The following is a 19,302-nucleotide window of genomic DNA, read 5'->3' on the forward strand; positions in this document are numbered from 1 at the left end:
TATAGATCGCGACAATAAAGGACTCAATTAAAAGGTATTTTAGGTCTTAACGTCGGGGGGACTGACCCTCCCCTCCAAATATAAACAACACCAAACTGTCATGTAGGATGACTTAGAACATATTGTACACAAATGAAAGGACGAGGGCAATCCCTCTCCCCCAATCCTACCAAAAACATAAAGGAATTGAATGTAATATACGAAGGCCGATCAGGATAGAATAGGACAACAATAAAATGTCTTTGGTAGTAGAGTACACTTTTTGCCCTCAGGTGGGGAAAAATACAGGAATGACCTGAGGATCTTTAATAATGTTCTTTTCCAAGTGGTAGCGTTGAAATAAGAATTTGAAAGTAGATTATCAATACAAAAAAAAAATATTTATTTCGATCTGAACGGGACCCGTAGCCCTAGCTTAGAAATGCTTAAAAAAAATTTTCAAAACCCCATTTTTTTCGGACCCTCCGCCGTACCCTAATATTCTAAAATACCAGATTTCTGAAATGGGTGGTACGATTTAAGCGAAATTTTGTGTGCCCTCTTATAGTTACATAAAATCTAAAATTTGGAATCCAAATTTCGCAAGGGGTTCCTAGGGAGGCCGCCCCACCCCAAAACCCACCGAATATACATATCGATTAATCTCGATAATATGGGATTCAAATGAAAGGTATTTAAGAGCAGCAAACATATCCGATATCCAATTTCAGGACCAAGTGCTTGGGGGAGCTCCCTAGCCCCAAAACACTCCTAAATCGGACTTGTTTATAGACAATGGCAATATGGGGCCCAAATAAAAGGTGTTTGAGAGCAGAAAACGAATCTTATATTCAAATCAAATCAAGCTCTCCAAACACTTAGTCCCACAAGTGTTTGAAGAGGCGCCCCTACCCAAAACCACAAACCCACTCCTCCCCAAAACCACCACCAAGGAGGACAAATTTACGATCGTAGCAATATGGGGCTCAAACGAAAGGTCTTTGGGAGTAAAGCACAAATCTGACGACAACATTGGGGAAAGTGATAATGGGGCCTCTACACCCCCAAAACACCATTCAAATAGGACGTATTTGCTGACCATGGCAATATGGGGCCAAATAAAAGGTTTTTTAGAGTAGTATTCAAATCTGATACATATTTTCGGGGCCAGATCATTCAGTGACCACCCCATCCCCCAAATCACCCCCAAACCGGACATGTTTTCCGATCTGGGGGATTTCCTACTGGACATATTTCCTGTCTATTGCAATTGGGTGCTCAAACGAAAGGTATTAGTGATAAGAAGACTAATTTGATAACCAGTTTTGGGGTCAAGTATTTGGGGGACGCCTCATCGCATAAACCGTCCTAGTAGAGTACGATGCTGATTTTTTTTCAGGGCTAAGTTTTTGGGGTCCACCCCACTCCCAAACCACCCCTAAATCAAACATATTTACCGACCATGGCAATATGGGGCTCAAATGAAAGGTATTGGAGAGTAGATCATGAAATTGCCAACCACTTTCGGGACCAAGTTTCTGGGGGTCCATCCTTTCCACAAAAAACCCCCAAACAGGACTTATTTACTGGCCATGGCAATATGCGGCTCAAATAAAAGGCATTTTACACTAAAACACGAATCTGATATATATTTTCAAATGTGAGGATACTGAGTGGCCGCTCCATCCCCCAAAACGGACATGTTTGCCGACTAAGGAAATATTGGGCTCAAATGTAAGACATTTGGGAGTAGACCACGAATCTGATATCAACATTCAGGACCAATTGTCTAGGGGACGTCCCACCCCCATAACAACCCCCAAATAGAACGATTTGGATTTAAAAGGAATTTTGATAGTTTTTAGGGCCCATACCCCAAACCGGAGATATTTGCTGACTTTTGCAATAAGGGGTTAAAATGAAAGGTATTTGAGATTAGAAAATAAATTTAGAATCCAATTTTAAGGCCAATGGCGATATGAGGTTCAAATAAATGATATTTGAGAGTAGAGCACTATGCTGATATATTTTCAGGGCTAAGTGTTTGGTGGACCACCCTACTCTCCAAAACACGCCTAAATCGGGCATATTTACTGACCACCTCAATGTGGGGCTCAAATGAAAGGTATTGGGGAGAAGAGTACGATATTGATTCCCACTTTCGGGACCAATTTCCTGGGGGGTCTACCCCTTCCCCAAAACAACCCACAAACAGCAATTATTTACTGACCATCGCAATATGGGGCTGAAATAAAGGTATTTGGAAGAAGAATACGAACTGATATCTAAATTTGGGACCATGTATTTGGGGCACCGTCCCTTTGCAAATTAAAATTTGCCCATGAACATTCCATTAAAGAACAGGGGTCAAACTTCTCACATATCCACGAGTGCTGTTCGATTCAAGTTTTAGCTCAATGATAAGGGGCCTCTTTTTTTATAGCGGAGTCCGAACGGCGTGCCGCAGTGCGACACCTCTTTGGAGAGAAATTTTTACATGGCATAGTACCTCACAAATGTTGCCAGTATTAGGAGGGGGTAACCATCGCTGAAAGATGTTTCCAATGTTCTTGCCAGCATCATCGTCATAGGCGGACATGCTAACCTCCGAGTTATGGTGGCCTCCGTGCTTTTTTTTACCTATTGCCATTGCGGAATATTTATTGGTAAAGAGTTTTCAGTAGTAAGAAAATTTTAGTCAATATGCTTATAAACATTTCATTGAGGAACGGGGGCAAATTTTCCACGTATCAATGAGTACTGTCGGATTCAAGGTTAAGACTAATGAAAAGGAACCTCCTTTTTATTACCTAGTATGAACGGGGTGCCGCATTACGACACCTCTTTGAGGAGAAAATTTTAGTGGTATACCCATACTCTAACGCAAAATTTCAAGATTTTATCTTCAGTAATTTTGTCTGGGCGTTGTGATCAGTAAGTCTCTTATATACATATTAGACTTGTACAACATTCAAAATTAGAATACATGCCTTAATTTTGTGCACATCCCTCGTATGTAAGTCTAAACACCTAGACCAATTTCATAATGAAGACTAAAAAGTGTTCACATCATTATGTTGTGGTAGCATGAGGATGCTGTTGATAACACTGACTGAATGTTTTGCATTGAAGCAGAAGTGACAATCAACAGCAAATTCTTAGCGACGAGGGAGATGGAAATTTGCTTTGGCACAAAAAATCAACCGGTAATGCTTTGTTTTTTGCTCATGCCACTGCAGAGTTAGGACAAGCAGTAAAGTAGATAAATATAATGTGATGTCTGAGAACAAAGGTGTAATTGTCGAAAGAAGAAGGTGCAAACCCAACTATATCGTATAGGGAGAAGTGAAGAGAAATAGTCTAAATCATACTGGCTGCAGAAGGGTGTAAAAAACTTACACTCCACTGGTGCCTTAAATAGAGCGTTGGCAATCAAAAGGTTGCTGGCTGGTTGACTGTGTCCTTTTTGCTGGTCATCCTTATGTCGAGTCTTTATTTCTGGGGGTAATTAATGAGCTGTATTTAACTTTTATAAACTCTAACCGAGAGTGACTTTTTTTCAGTATAATTTTTAGTAAGCTTGCATACATTTCGAGTTCCAACCATTTCTTATATGTGGTTTTTCCTCTTAGACATGCACACACACACACACCCATTCGTATGTCATTATTGCTGTATGTGTGTGTGAGTTCTTGGCCATTTTGGAAATATTTCAAATATGCACTACACAGATAGTTTAACTTAGTTCAAAGCATACTTACAGTGTATACTTAGGGATATCCTTTTGGAAACCGATGGTGGTACACCGTTTGATGCTATGCAGAGATATGAACCCATTTCGTTGCGAGAAATTTTTGCCAGTTTCAAAACCTCACCCCGATAAGAGGACACTGTAATGAAGTGCAAAGAAACAAAAAAAGTAAAAAAAAAATAGAAAGTGCCATTAAAGAAGGACATTCATTTTGCAAATAAGTGTGGTCAAAGTTCTAGAATAGTTGTGCAAATTGTAGTTGAACCATTCTTGTCTTGGGTTTGCTGCATGCGCCGCATGAGGGTATGGAATTGAATTTAATTACCTAAAGTTTTGGTGCCCACACTGTCTTTGAGTACAATTTCATTGCCATCTTCACGGCGCCATGTGACTATGGGTTCTGGATAACCGCGAGCTCTGCAAAAAAGAGAGTCGAACGAAGGAATAAGTGTTAGTAAATAATTTATATCATTATAGCTGTTAATGGCATTTTGTAATAAATATTTCTTGAAGTCGCAAAGTTTTAAATTGTATTTTGGTGTGCAAAAAAAAAAAAAGTCTTCTAAGGGTAATTTCAATTAGTGCAACAAGTTTTTGCTTATGAAATAAGATGTAACCTTTATTTGAAAAAAAAAATCCTTTTAAATATTTATGAAATGATATAACTGGGATTTAAAAATGTAGAAGAAAGAAGTTCATTGATTTTAATACATGTCACCGTAAGAAGGGCAAAATACTAATCTCGTCATTTTGTTTGTAACGCTGCAAATTGCAAATTTGCCCATGAATATCCATCAAGGAACAAGGAGTAAGCTTCTTGCATATCAAAGAGTTATTTGCGATTCAAGTTTTAGCTCAATGATAAGGGACCTCCTTCTGTAGCCGAGTCCGAACGGCGCACAGTAGGAAAGGAAACAAGTAAAAACGTGCTAAGTTCGGCCGGGCCGAATCTTATATTCCCTCCACCATGGATCGCATTTGTCGAGTCCTTTTCCCGGCATCTCTTCTTGGACAAAAAAGGATAAAAGAAAAGATATCAAGATATGGTCCGGTTGGGCCACAATTAAATTATATGTTGGAGACCTGTGTAAAATGTCAGCCAATTCGAATTAGAATTGCGCCCTTTGGGGGCTCAAGAAGTAAAATAGAGGGATCGATTTATATGAGAGCTGTATTCGGCTATAGACCGATTCAGACCATAATAAACACGTATGTTGATGGTCATGAGAGGATCCGTCGTACAAATTTTCAGGTAAATTGGATAATAATTGCGACCTCTACAGGCTCAAGAAGTCAAGATTCCAGATCGGTTTATATGGCAGCTATTTCAGGTTATGAACCGATTTGAACCTTATTTGACACAGTAGTTGAAAGTAAGAATAAAATACGTCATGCAAAATTTCGGCCAAATCGGATAGGAATGGCGCCCTCTAGAAGCTCAAGAAGTCAAGTCCCCATATCTGTTTATATGACAGCTATATCAGGTTATAGACCGATTTGAACCATACTTAGCACAGTTGTTGGATATCATAACAAAACACGTCGTGCAAAATTTCATTCCAATCGAAAAAGAATTGCGCCCTCTAGAGGCTCAAGAAGTCAAGATTCAAGATCGGTTTATATGGCAGCTCTATCAGGTTATGAACCGATTTGAACCATACTTGGCACAGTTGTTGGATATCATAACAAAACACGTCGTGCAAAATTTCATTCCAATCGTATAAGATTGCGCCCTCTAGAGGCTCAAGAAGTCAAGACCCAAGATCGGTTTATATGGCAGCTATATGAAAACATGACCAGATATGACCCATTTACAATACCAACCGACCTACACTAACAAGAAATATTTCTGCAAAATTTCAAGCGGCTAGCTTTACTCCTTCGGAAGTTAGCGTGCTTTCGGCAGACAGACAGACGGACGGATGGACATGGCTAGATCGACATAAAATTTCACGACGATCAAGAATATATTGTATATACTTCATGGGGTCGCAGACGAATATTTCGAGTAGTTACAAGCAGAATGACGGAATTAGTAAACCTAAACCTAAACCTAAATCTAACCTAAACCGAACCTTAACCGAACCCAAACCTTAACCTAACCTAAACCTGAACCTTGACCTAAATCTAAACCTAAACCTTAACCTTAGCCTAAACCTAAACCTAAACCTAAACCAAAACCAAAAACCAAAACCTAAACCTAAACCTAAACCTAAACCTAAACCTAAACCTAAACCTAAACCTAAACCTAAACCTAAACCTAAACCTAAACCTAAACCTAAACCTAAACCTAAACCTAAACCTAAACCTAAACCTAAACCTTAACCTAAACCTTTGCCTAAACCTAAACCTAAACCGAAACCTAAACCTAAACCTAAACCTAAACCTAAACCTAAACCTAAACCTAAACCTAAACCTAAACCTAAACCTAAACCTAAACCTCAACCTCAACCTAAACCTAAACCTAAACCTAAACCTAAACCTAAACCTAAACCTAAACCTTAACCTAAACCTAAACCTAAACCTAAACCTAAACCTAAACCTAAACCTAAACCCAACCTAAACCTAACTTTAACCTAAACAAAAACCAAAACCTAAACCCAACCTAAACCTAACCTTAACCTAAACCAAAACCAAAACCTAAACCTAAACCTCACCTAGCCTAGACATAAAACTATCCTAAACCTAACCTAAACCTAACTTAAACCTAATCTAAACCTTACCTAAACCTAAACCTAAACCTAAACTTAAGCATAAGCCTAAACCTTAACTTTAACCTTAACCTTAACTTTAACCTTAACCTTAACTTTAACCTTAAGCTTAACCTTAACCTTAACCTTAACCTTAACCTTAACCTTAACCTTAACCTTAACCTTAACCTTAACCTTAACCTTAACCTTAACCTTAACCTTAACCTTAACCTACTGGAGGACTAATGCTTGAGATAATCCAAATAAACCCACACCGGAGCGAGACTTGTTCACACGCCCTGATGGAGAAAATTAGCAAATGCAAGATTCTTATTGCCATGGACGACCCGGAACAAAGTTGCTGGACTGAACCATTTCAACTGCCAATTATTCTATGCTAACTCTGGTACTCGGCGAGGACCTGTATTATTTGCCATACAAATTTTAATTATATATTTTCCCCAAAGTTGTCAACGTCGGATGCAACAGTGGTGACACAGGGAAATGGTGGAGCATACCTGGCATCACTTTATCTGCCTTTCTAACTATCTTTCTTTCTAACTATCTTTCTTTCTAACTATCCGATACCGCCAGCCACGTCGGAGCTGCAACGGCTGGTGAGGAAAGCAAAGCAGTCAGGAAACGAGGTACTAATAGGGTGCCATGCGAACTCTCACCACATTTCGTGGGATAGTCCCTACACTAATAAGCGGGGCCAAGCCCTGGCAGAGTTCTTGAGTACTAACGAACTAATAACACTTAATAATGGTAAAACCGCTACATATTTTAATAGGATTAGGTGGGACGATATGTTCGGAAAATCTAATTGAAAAGTTTCGGATGCCACAGTAGCGCAGAGGTTAGCATGTCCGCCTATGACGCTGAACGACTGGGTTCGAATCCTGGCGAGACCATCAAAAAAAATTTTTAGCGGTGCTTTTCCCCTCCTAATGCTGGCAACAGTTTTGAGGTACTATACCATGTAAAACTTCTCTCCACAGAGATGTCGCACTGCGGCACGCCGTTCGGACTCGCCTATAAAAAGGTGGCCCCTTATCATTAAGCTTAAACTTGAAACGGACTGCACTCATTGATATGTGAAAAGTTTGTCGGTGTTCCTTAGTGGAATGTTCATGGGCAAAATTTGCAAACATTTTCATTGGAGGATCTCCACGGAACACTCTTTCTCTGACCAGCTTTCGTAATTAATTGAAAACAAACAGGGCAAAATTTGGAAGACTACTTTGATGAAGACTTGGCCAAGATAATTTAATTTGTCCAAGCATAGAAGACATTGACGAAAATGTCAACAGGGTTTCGACTGCACTGGTGATGTCTTTCGAAGATTGTTGTCCTTTTCCAGAAGGGAAATCAGCCTAAGAAAAATCCTGAGGAGCATTTTATCGCCTTCCATAAGTGTCCACCATAAATGACCTATTACGGATGCTCAATGAGGTGGGATTTGAACCCGTCTGACGCAGACGATGTTATAAACTTTTTAGGGTGTATAAAGTTCTTAGGGGTAAGGATCTGAACCAGCTATGCAGAAGGGCCGATAGGGTCTTGGAGAAGGCATATGACTGGTCTTAACCCAGAGGTCGCAATGTTGATACAGAGAAGATTGAAATCTGCCTGTTCACGAGGAATACGAAGGTGGGCCAATTTAACACACCATGTTTCCTCAATAAGACGATGTCGATATCTGAAAAGGTCAAATACTTAGGTGTGATCTTGGAGAGGAAACTGAATTGGAAATGTCACATTCAGCAGCGTACTGAGAAGGCTCCCAGATGTTGGGCAGTATGTAGGCTCGAAATGTGGCCTGAATCCGAGTATTGACCACTACAGGGGTGTGAATAGACCAATACTTACTTACGTCTCAGTAGTATGGTGGACTGCTATGAACAAAAGTGCAACCTAAGGACCATACCATACAACAGGTTCAGAGAACATGTTGTCCTGGCATAGGCGGATCGATGAGGACCACGCCTACTAGGGCACTGGAGACCATTCAAGATATCCGACCCATAGACATACAGATTAAGTGTGTGGCAGCCACTACGGCGATGTGAGAATGGATAGAGGATGGGAGCAGCTCATAAAGGGTGATTTTTTTGAGGTTAGGATTTTCATGCATTAGTATTTGACAGATCACGTGGGATTTCAGACATGGTGTCAAAGAGAAAGATGCTCAGTATGCTTTGACATTTCATTATGAATAGACTTACTAACGAGCAACGCTTGCAAATCATTGAATTTTATTACCAAAATCAGTGTTCGGTTCGAAATGTGTTCAAATTTTGACAAATTTTGTTCAGCGATGAGGCTCATTTCTGGTTGAATGGCTACGTAAAAAATTGCCGCATTTGGAGTGAAGAGCAACCAGAAGCCGTTCAAGAACTGCCCATGCATCCCGAAAAATGCACTGTTTGGTACAGCGTACAAACCGCTGGTGGAATCATTGGACCGTATTTTTTCAAAGATGCTGTTGGACGCAACGTTACGGTGAATGAACACATTTCGAACCGAACACTGATTTTGGTAATAAAATTCAATGATTTGCAAGCGTTGCTCGTTAGTAAGTCTATTCATGATGAAATGTCAAAGCATACTGAGCATCTTTCTCTTTGACACCATGTCTGAAATCCCACGTGATCTGTCAAATACTAATGCATGAAAATCCTAACCTCAAAAAAATCACCCTTTACCATCGCGGTATAATCGAGTCGTGGGTAGGAAACCTGTAAGGAAGGGAAGAGGTTTCCGATCGGATGAGATGAACCTTGAGGTCGATTGCGAGGCACTGCTGACAGTGGCACAGTCTTGGATTGGCGAACTCTAGTATCTAGCTATATGGAAGATCCTGTTACACGGATGGATCAAAACTTAATAAAGCTTTGAAATAGGATTATTTTGCAAAGTTCCTTCACAGAACTCTCAAATAAACCTTTTTTGTGAATACAGCGGAAATAATTTAGAAAGTTTTGATTTATGACATGATTTCGAGGAATTTCCACTATCATGACCATTAAAAAAAGAAAAACAGAATAATTAATTTTTGCGAAAACTTGCTGCAGATATAAAAGAGTTCTATACCCTAAGTACATTATTCCTTCGAATTCATTAGCTATTAGTGAAAATATTTCAAATTCCACACATGGCTTTGGAATGGCTTCAGTGTAGCATTGAGCCATTATATGAAATTCTTGCGGTCGCTAAACAATCAACAAAGTACTCGCATACGTGAATTTTATCGGCACTTGTGGTCCTTTTATAACAATCTAAATATTTAATTCCAAATTACCGAAGATTTGCCAAAGGATTCTCACAATTGTGTTAAATTTCTTTGTTGCCGTATAATTCCATTGCGGTGATTTGTTAAGCTGCACAAATTTTGATTCCTATGTTTTTATGAGGCCATTTTCATTCTGGTCTGGTGACAGCTCACTTTACAGCAACTTTTTATGAGTGTTAATTAAATGAAAAGCCTTTTGAGAACTTCCGGGGGTTATGGCTTACACAGTACAACAACCAGAGAAGCATCGAAGGCATTAAAGCACATCTTTATAGTTACCAATGAAATAAATCAACAATAAAGCCAAGCAGAATCTTTATCCAACGAAGAGAAGGCAAACTGGCCCAGAAGAAAACCCATACTGCTCTCAGTCTGGGTAATAAACAGTGACCCCCTACGTGAGCAGTAAAGCAAAGCACACGACATACGAATGTATGTCTCTGTGGTTGGGGGGGCCAAAGCATCAACAATGACCGAAAATAAAATAAATGTTTTTATGACCTTTTCTTCACACTTTGGCTTGTACACAGTTTTCCTACACTCTTCCCTTTCGTCTGCTTTCCCCGTTGCAGGATAGCAAAAAAAAAAAACGAAATGGAGTTACTTAACCTCCAGCCAAAAGCAACAGTAACGAATGATCCCCAGCAACGCAAACAATCCGTTTACTGGTGTCCGGGGTTGTAAGCGACAAGGAAACGGAAACGTAAATCAAAAAGAATGAAGTGTCATTTAATTTGTTGACATTACTACCGAAAAACCAAAGGACAATGTCGAACTGCTCGTATTGCTTGCTAGCTGGGAGGTTAAAAATCAACCTCTCGTTGGCCATAGCAGATGGACGGCAAAACTCAAAAAGGACAAAACTAAAGTAGAAAGGACAACAACAAAATCCATAAGATTACTTAACGATAATGCGCTAAAAAGTTTTGTCTTCTCTTTACTTTTATTTTCGGCAATGGTGTGTAAAACAATAATAAAGGATTTGTCTGCGACGGCCCGTGAATGTGGTGAAATGAAGTGGCGAGGGTAGATCAACAAAATGGTTGAAACATAAAGAGCCGCAGATAATTCCAAATGATTAGTATGGATTTCCACAAGAATGTGGATAATGGTAATAGATATGGCCAATGTTATTGTCCCTGGTTATAGACTGCCATTTGTGATTATATGAGACATTGAGGGGTTAATGGGTTACATCCCTCAATTGAAGACAACTTTCATGGATTTTTAGCTTTAGAGAAAATTTCATGAAAATTTTTGTCTTTAGAAAAATTTGTATGAAATTTAGTTTTTTAGAGAAAATTCCATGGAACTTTTGTCTTAAGATAAAATTTCATGGAAATTTTGCCTTTGGAGAAAATTTCATGAAAATTTTGCCTTTAGAGAAAAGTTTTGTCTTCAGGGAAAATTTTACTGAAATTTTGCATTCAGAAAATATTTCATGAAAATTGTGCCTTAAGAGAAAATTTCATCGAAATTTAGTCTTCACCGTCTTTAACTCCTCCGCGTCATCGCAAAACCAGCAAAAGTCCCTCTCCCTACGCTCAGATTGAGGTCAAAGACCTGCCGTTGCAATGACCAATCATGACTCCAGTCAGCAGTGGGGGTCATGTCCGCTCTGCCCCAGGATAAGAGACGTCCTGCTCAGCAAAATACTTGCTCTGAAAAGGCCCTGTTTTCATCTTTGCAACCCACAGTACCAGCCCACGCCTCATTCGCCCAGTTCACACTATCAAGAAGCTCTCACAGGGGAGGGCTCACGTATCACGATCTGCGTTAATCAGCAATCTTTTCCTGATTAGCTCGTTGCCCGCTTTGTTACCCACCACCCTTTAATGGCCTAGGATCCAGCGGAGACAGCTTTTCCCATGGTTTGAAGAAGCTCTTGTCATCTTCCAACGAGTCTTGCCCTCACATTGTCCGACGCCAGAGCCTTCAGCACCGCCGGACTGTTCTCACATATTGTGAAAGTCTCGTCGTAAATAGCATGCCGCCATGCCGCATCTCCATCCCAGAACAGAAGAATGCCCTATCCTTGTTGCCACATACCCAACATGCAGTTGAAAATCACTGAGATCGAAACTGGTGTTCAGCACTATAACCGGGCTCCGGGGATCAGCCCTGCTGCGGTACACCGCCCTTTTTCGCTCAACCTACATAGGGCATACTTGTCCGGAGTCCACTCCAGACATCTATAGTTGAGAACCGGCCAAACAAACACCGTTAACCAACCGGCACCGAATAATTATGAACAAAAAAAAAAAAAATGCTGGAAATTTTAGCTTCGATCTGTGTATCTGTTAAATGTAGTCATGAGATGCTCCTCTAAGAGCTATAGGGCCCACAGCACCAGCCCTCGCCTCATTTGCGCGGTCATCTTTGAAGGCGTCTACCTTACTACGAAGCTATCACAGGGGAGGGTTCACTGATTTCTTAGTACAATCTGCGTCAATCTGCGAATCGTTCCTGGCCAGATGGTTGGCCGCTTCGTTCCCCACCTCCACTTGATGGCCCTGGACACAGCAGAGCCTGGCAGCCTTTCCCATGGTTCGAAGAAGCTTTTTGTTTCTTCTAACTAGTCTCGAGCTAACATGGTCTGACGCCAGAGCCTTTAGAGCGGACGGATTGTATACAGCATGCCGCTACGCCGCTTCTCCCTCCTTCAGCAAAACAGAAGAATGCCAAAAGTATGAAGAGCGCCAAGTACCTATTAATTTCTTTTATAGATAAGATTTCAGTTTATTTTCGATTTTAATAAATATGTCTACCTCGAGAAGCTAAGAAACTTGTGTGCAGGGATATACGTATTATCTCCAGTTTTAGGGCAAACCTGGTTGACACCCACCCAACATACAGGTGCAAAGGCCTGAGATCAAGACTGGTATTCACCGCCACATAGGGGCCCCAGGGATCGGCACAGCGGCGGTACCTTGCGCCTTCTCGATCATCGTACGGTGGCACAGTTGTCCAGAGCCCATTGGCGCTCCAGACATCTATAGGTGAGATTCAGTAGAAAAACCACCGTAAACGGGAACGGGGTGGAATTTTTTAGCTTCGATCTATGTGATGTTAGTAGTATTCATCAGTCCACAGGTCGCGGATAGTGGAAAGCTTCATACGGTGTGGCTGCAACTGTACTCGCGGACGAAAGCGGTATCGAGTGGAAAGTCTTAGTGGGAGGTCCGGCTCTTGCTAAGGATTGAATGCCTATGAAGCTTGATATGACAAGGGAAGTTATTGGTGCCTTTAAATAACCAATGGCAATAACGTTTTCGCGGCGATCAGTCTTATGGATCGGAAAAATGTGGACACATGTGGAACAAATGAGGCTACAACAACGCCAACCGCCGTGAACACACAGTGTATCGTCCCTGGCCTAAAGGCCCATCTTTTTTCATCGAGCTGCGGCAGGAGTAGAGCTCATTCAGTACCTTCTTCCTCATCTTAGTTTCTTGTCAAATAATCACCATATACTTGCTCGGCAGAGAGAGCGACAACCCTAGCCCATCCAGGACAGGTCCTTTCCAGGTCCAGGACTTTCTACTACTGGCGATTAGCACAAGGCCCGTAATAATAGAGCGGAAACGACGTCTTTGGCTACGCCACCTGCGTAGCCAAAGACCACCAACATCTTCTTCTCAAAGGCCTCACATCTCTACGGCCAAGCACCCAGGGAAGTGCGTAGAAACCAGTCGATCGAGTCGGTATTCTTTCAGATTCCATCATCCTTTCAATTGCTCCCAATGGATTCGGATCCTTGGAGAGCTCGCTGCGGAGCCTGAAAGACTTATGCACTCCATATATTGACTCACCCTGTCGAACGATTTCACCTCTTTCTAGTATTTGTTGAGGGATTTTCTGTACAGGTCCTAGTTCGCACGCAACCTGATTCTATTCGCATTATTATAAAGCCTCCTCAAAGTTTGTCTCCACAAGTCCCCGATCCACCAAACAGGCTGTGATCGCTTACCCGAGCAGGTCAGAGGATGGTTTTAATCATTATTACCAAACATGGCTACTGCCACCAGATTCGCAGCCGATTCAAGCTATTTGTTTACCAATAAGCGAGGTGCTTATGGTTCTAAGCTTTGTCAATTGAAGCGGGCTTGTCCGTATAGACATCAACTTTAACATAGCCCCAAAAAAAAAAAAAAAAAAAAAATAAAGGCGTTAAATCGCATGATGTAGGCAGCCAATTGACCGGTCCCGAACGTGAAATAAAAGTCAATAAGTCCATTGTTATGCGTGCAGTGTAGCATGTAGCACCGTCTTCTTGAAACCACATATCATGCAAGTCAAGTTCTTGCATTTTTGGGCAAAAAAAAAGTTGTATATCATCTAACGATAGCGCGCACCATTCACAGTTACTTTACGATTCGCATCATCTTTGAAGAAGTACGGTCCAATGATGCCACCAGCCCATAAACCGCACCAAACTGGGACTTTTTCTGGATGCATTGGTAGCTCTTGCAATGCTTCTGGCTGATCTTCACTCCAAAATCGACAATTCTGCTTATTTACGTACCCATTGAGCCAAAACTGAACTTCTTCGTAGAGTGGAAGAAGCGCGCGTGTTCTGGCATGCATAATTTGCAAGCGTTGTTCATTTGTAAGACGATTTATGGTTAAATAATAGACCAAACTGAAGATGTTTGATAGTGAAACAAAATACGCAATGTGCGTAAGCTGTTTAAACCAGTGTTGTCAAAAAGATAATAGCTAAAAAATCACCCTTTAAATGGACCATATCAGTCCATGTTTTGATATAGCTGCTATATAGACCGATCTCGGATCTAGTCTTCTTCAACCTCTAGGAGGCGTAAATCTTATCCGATTTGGTAGTAGTTTTTACATGAGGTGTTTCGTTTTGACTTCCAAGAACTGTTCTTAGTATAGGTTAAATCCATTCAAAACTCAAAAATCTACCACATAAACTGATCTCGGATCCTGACATCTTGAGCCTCTAGAGGGCGATATTCTGATATGATTTGGAAGAAATTTTTGGATGAGGTGTTTTGTTATGACTTCCAATAACTGTGCTAAATATGGTTCCAATTGGTTCACAACTTGATATTGCAGCCATATTAATCGATCTTCAGATTTGACTTCTTGAGCCTCTAGATGGCGAAATTAGCACCCCATTTGGCTAAAATTTTAAACTTTAAGTTTTGCTATGATTTCCAATAGCCGTTATATGCATGGTTGAAATAGATGCATAACCTTTTATAGCTCCGTTTGTAAATAGATCGTCCGATTTGACTTTTTGAGCCTCTAGAGGGCGCAATTATTATCCAAATTAGATGAAATGTTGCCACAAGAGTTTTTTTTTTACTTCCAATATTCACGCTTAGCATGACCTAAATCGACTCATAACATAGTATAGCTCCCATGTAAGCCGATCGAACGATATGACTATTTGAACGTATAGAGGGAGCAATTTATTTCTCCCTCTAGATCATGGTATTTTTTATGTCTTCTAACACCATATCGGTCCAGAACTCGTTACAGCTTTTATATATTTGCAGAAGTCATTCAAAGAATCTATCCCACGCGATCCATGGTGGGGGCTTTATAAGATTCTTCCCGGCCCAACTTAACACACTTTTACTTTTTTCGTTTAAATTATCTCTCATGCTTTAAAACATCATCGAATCATCCATATAATAGCCTCAATTTGGTTCGTATATAATAAATATAAATGCTCTTTTTATATATTTGTCTTTGTCTCGCTAAAAATTTTGTTGGCATTTTAGTCATTTCGTTTCTGCCCATTCTCTGTGTGCAAATGACACTGCGAGTTGGTCGCAAGTTCGTTTCCACTTCACAGTAAAATTTATTGGTCTAATTATGTGTTAATTGAATTATGTTGTTTTAATGTGGTTTTAATTTGTTGTCATTTATTGCCCTTTGATATTAAATGGCCTTAGTGAGGGGGGCAATGTGGTTTTTGTCACAATTCTTTTCACTTAACGTTTTTTAATTGACTGAATGTAGTATGAGTAGTAAATACTATGAAGCTATAATTATCATATAGATACGATTCAACAAAAAAAAAACTATTTGAAACAAATTAATTATCATTTAAATTAAGAGTTTTTAATGGATTTTTGTTAGTGAGAAAGAATTAGTCCTTATTTGGTTTTTGTGACTTACCGACATGTTAGTCTCACTGCACTACCTTCGGGCACTATGACGTCAGAGGAGGTATCTTCACTAACGAAATCAGGTGGTATAACAACATCAAGATAACCAATCTAAAAGGAAACAAAATATATGTGACGTTATCTTATTTGTGAGGTTATAAAAAATAGTTAAAGTGTATGACATTAGGTTGGACATTTATTTCAAAAGCAACTAAACGCGATATGTAGAACAGATATACAGCTTATGTAGATATAAATCTACTTATCCATACAAAAACGAAGCCGTTGTCGAGCGTTTGAAACCATCAATACAATACATGGAAGCTTTAAGTCTTCTGGAAAACAAGTCCATTACTACAAAGACAAAAATAAAGGGTGATTTTTTTGAGGTTAGGATTTTCATGCATTAGTATTTGACAGATCACGTGGGATTTCAGACATGGTGTCAAGGAGAAAGATGCTCAGTATGCTTTGACATTTCATCATGAATAGACTTACTAACGAGCAACGCTTGCAAATCATTGAATTTTATTACCAAAATCAGTGTTCGGTTCGAAATTTTGACAAATTTTGTTCAGCGATGAGGCTCATTTCTGGTTGAATGGCTACGTAAATAAGCAAAATTGCCGCATTTGGAGTGAAGAGCAACCAGAAGCCGTTCAAGAACTGCCCATGCATCCCGAAAAATGCACTGTTTGGTGTGGTTTGTACGCTGGTGGAATCATTGGACCGTATTTTTTCAAAGATGCTGTTGGACGCAACGTTACGGTGAATGAACACATTTCGAACCGAACACTGATTTTGGTAATAAAATTCAATGATTTGCAAGCGTTGCTCGTTAGTAAGTCTATTCATGATGAAATGTCAAAGCATACTGAGCATCTTTCTCTTTGACACCATGTCCGAAATCCCTCGTGATCTGTCAAATACTAATGCATGAAAATCCTAACCTCAAAAAAATCACCCTTTACTAATGCATGAAAATCCTAACCTCAAAAAAATCACCCTTTAAATGCAATGAAAACCAGTAAGGAAAGGCAAAAGTCGGGCCGGGCCGACTATATAACACTCTACATCTATCCAACAATTATATATTCGGACAATATATAAATATATCTGTATATGAGAGCTATATGTATATAGAGCCGGCGATAAATATGTATGGATGATACATCCATATTGAACCGATTTTGGTGAAATCTCGCAGATATGTTAAGATCAGTAACAAAACAATCCGTGCCAAATTTTGTGCAGATTGGTCGAAATTTGCTGTTACTACGGCCATATAGGGGCAAATCAGGCGATATATATGAATATATCCAAATCTGAACCGATTTAGATGAAATCTTGCAGATATGTTAGTAAAATTGCAAATTTTGCCAATGAACATTCCACTAAGGAACAAGGGCAAACTTCTCACACATCAATGAATGCAGTCCAATGCACGTTTAAGCTCAATGATAAGTGGCCTTCCTTTTATAGACGAGTCCGAAGGGCGTGCGGCAGTGCGACACCTCTTTGGAGAGAAGTTTTACACAGCATACTACCTCACAAATGTTGCCAGCATTAGGAGGGGAAAACCACCGCTGAAGATTTTTTTTGTGGTCTTGTCAGGATTCGAACCCAGGCGTTTAGCGTCATAGGCGGACATGCTAACCTCTGCGCTACGGTGGCCTACGCAGATATGTTAGTATCAGTAACAAAACTGTCAGTGCCAAATTTTGTGCAGATCGGTTTAAAATTTTAGCTACTACGGCCATTTAAGTGCAAATCGGGGGATACATATATATGGGACCTATATCCAAATCTGAACTTATTTTGATGACATTTTGCAGATATGTTAACATCAGTAACAAAACAATCTATATCAAATTTTGTGCAGATCGGTTGAAAATTGTAGCTACTACTGCCATTTAAGTGCAAATCGGGCGATACATATATATGGGAGCTATATCTAAATCTGAACCTATTTTGATGAAATTTTGGAAATATGTTAGGATCAGCTACAAAACCGTCCGTGCCAAATTTTGTGTAGATCGGTTGAAAATTTTAGCTTCTACGGCTATTTAAGTGCAAATCGGCCGATACATATATATGGGAGCTATATCTAAATCTGAACCGATTTAGATGAAATATTTGCAGATATGTTAGGATCAGTAACAGAACTGTCCGTGCCTAATTATGTGCAGATCGGTTGAAGACTGTAGCTACTACGGCCATTTAAGTGCAAATCGAGCGATACATATATGTGGGAGCTATATCTAAATCTCAACCGATTTTGATGAAATTTTGCAAATTTGTTAAGATCAGTAACAAAACAGTCAGTGATAAATTTTGTGCAGATCGGTTGAAAATTGTAACTACTACGGCCATTTAAGTGCAAATCGGGCCATACATATGTATGGGAGCTATATCTAAATCTGAACTGATTTTAATGAAATTTTGCAAATATGTAAGGATCAATAACGACACAGTTCGTGCCAAATTTTGTGTAGATCGGTTGAAAATTGTAGCTACTACGGCCATTTAAGTGCAAATCGGGCGATACATATATAGGGACCTATATACAAATCTGAACCGATTTTGATGAAATTTTTCAAATATGTTAGGATTAGTAACAGAACTGTCCGTGCTAAATTTTGTGCAGATCGGTTGAAAATTGTAGCTACTACGGCCATTTAAGTGCATATCGGGCGATACATATATATGGGAGCTATATCTTAATCTGAACCGATTTAGATGAAATATTTGCAGATATGTTAGGATCAGGAGCGACACAGTTCGTGCCAAATTTTGTGCAGATTGGTTGAAAATTGTAGTTACTACGGCCATTTAAGTGCAAATGGGGCGATACATATATATGGGAGCTATATCCAAATCTGAACGGATTTTGATAAAATCTTGCAGATATGTTAGGATCAGTAACGACACAGTTTGTGTCAAATTTTGTGCAGATCAGTTGAAAATTTTAGTTACTACGGCCATTTAAGTGCAAATCGGGCTATACATATATATGGGAGCTATATCTAAATCTGAACCGATTTTTACCAAAATCAAGAGCGTTCGTCCTTGGGCCAAAAAAGTGATATGTGCAAAATTTTGTGATGATTGGACAACAAATACGACCTGCACTGTGATTACAAAAATACATGGACTCAGACGGACATGGCTTAATCGAATCAGAAAGTGTTTCTGAATCGATGGCTATACTTATCAATGGGTCTAGCTCTTCTCCTTCTCCTACCCTGGTGGTGGTGTAGGGTATAAATAGTTAAAAAAAAAAACAATTGGCTGATGTGATCACTGACCTACTGAGGGCCATAGTGCTGCACATGTTTGCATGTTCGCTTGTACATGTGAACGCCTCTGTTCAAATCCTGGAAACAGCATTAAGAAATTTTTTTCTTGTAAATCTTCTTAAGATTTTGGTGATAAAATTGACAC

General features: G+C 39.8%; 1 protein-coding gene across 1 annotated transcript in view; it reads right to left on the minus strand.

Annotated features, from left to right (window-relative positions):
- Positions 1 to 19,302, minus strand: part of LOC106086339 (uncharacterized) — a 121,516-nt gene that overhangs the window by 75,502 nt on the left and 26,712 nt on the right. Inside the window, exons 2-4 of the mRNA XM_059367229.1 lie at positions 15,869 to 15,969; positions 4,056 to 4,147; positions 3,741 to 3,869 (exon numbers count right to left, since the gene is read on the minus strand). Coding sequence (XP_059223212.1) covers positions 3,741 to 3,869; positions 4,056 to 4,147; positions 15,869 to 15,969 — 322 coding nt within the window. The remainder of the gene's footprint in view (positions 1 to 3,740; positions 3,870 to 4,055; positions 4,148 to 15,868; positions 15,970 to 19,302) is intronic.

Source organism: Stomoxys calcitrans, chromosome 4, assembly GCF_963082655.1.
Source record: "Stomoxys calcitrans chromosome 4, idStoCalc2.1, whole genome shotgun sequence".
NCBI classification, from domain to species: domain Eukaryota; kingdom Metazoa; phylum Arthropoda; class Insecta; order Diptera; family Muscidae; genus Stomoxys; species Stomoxys calcitrans.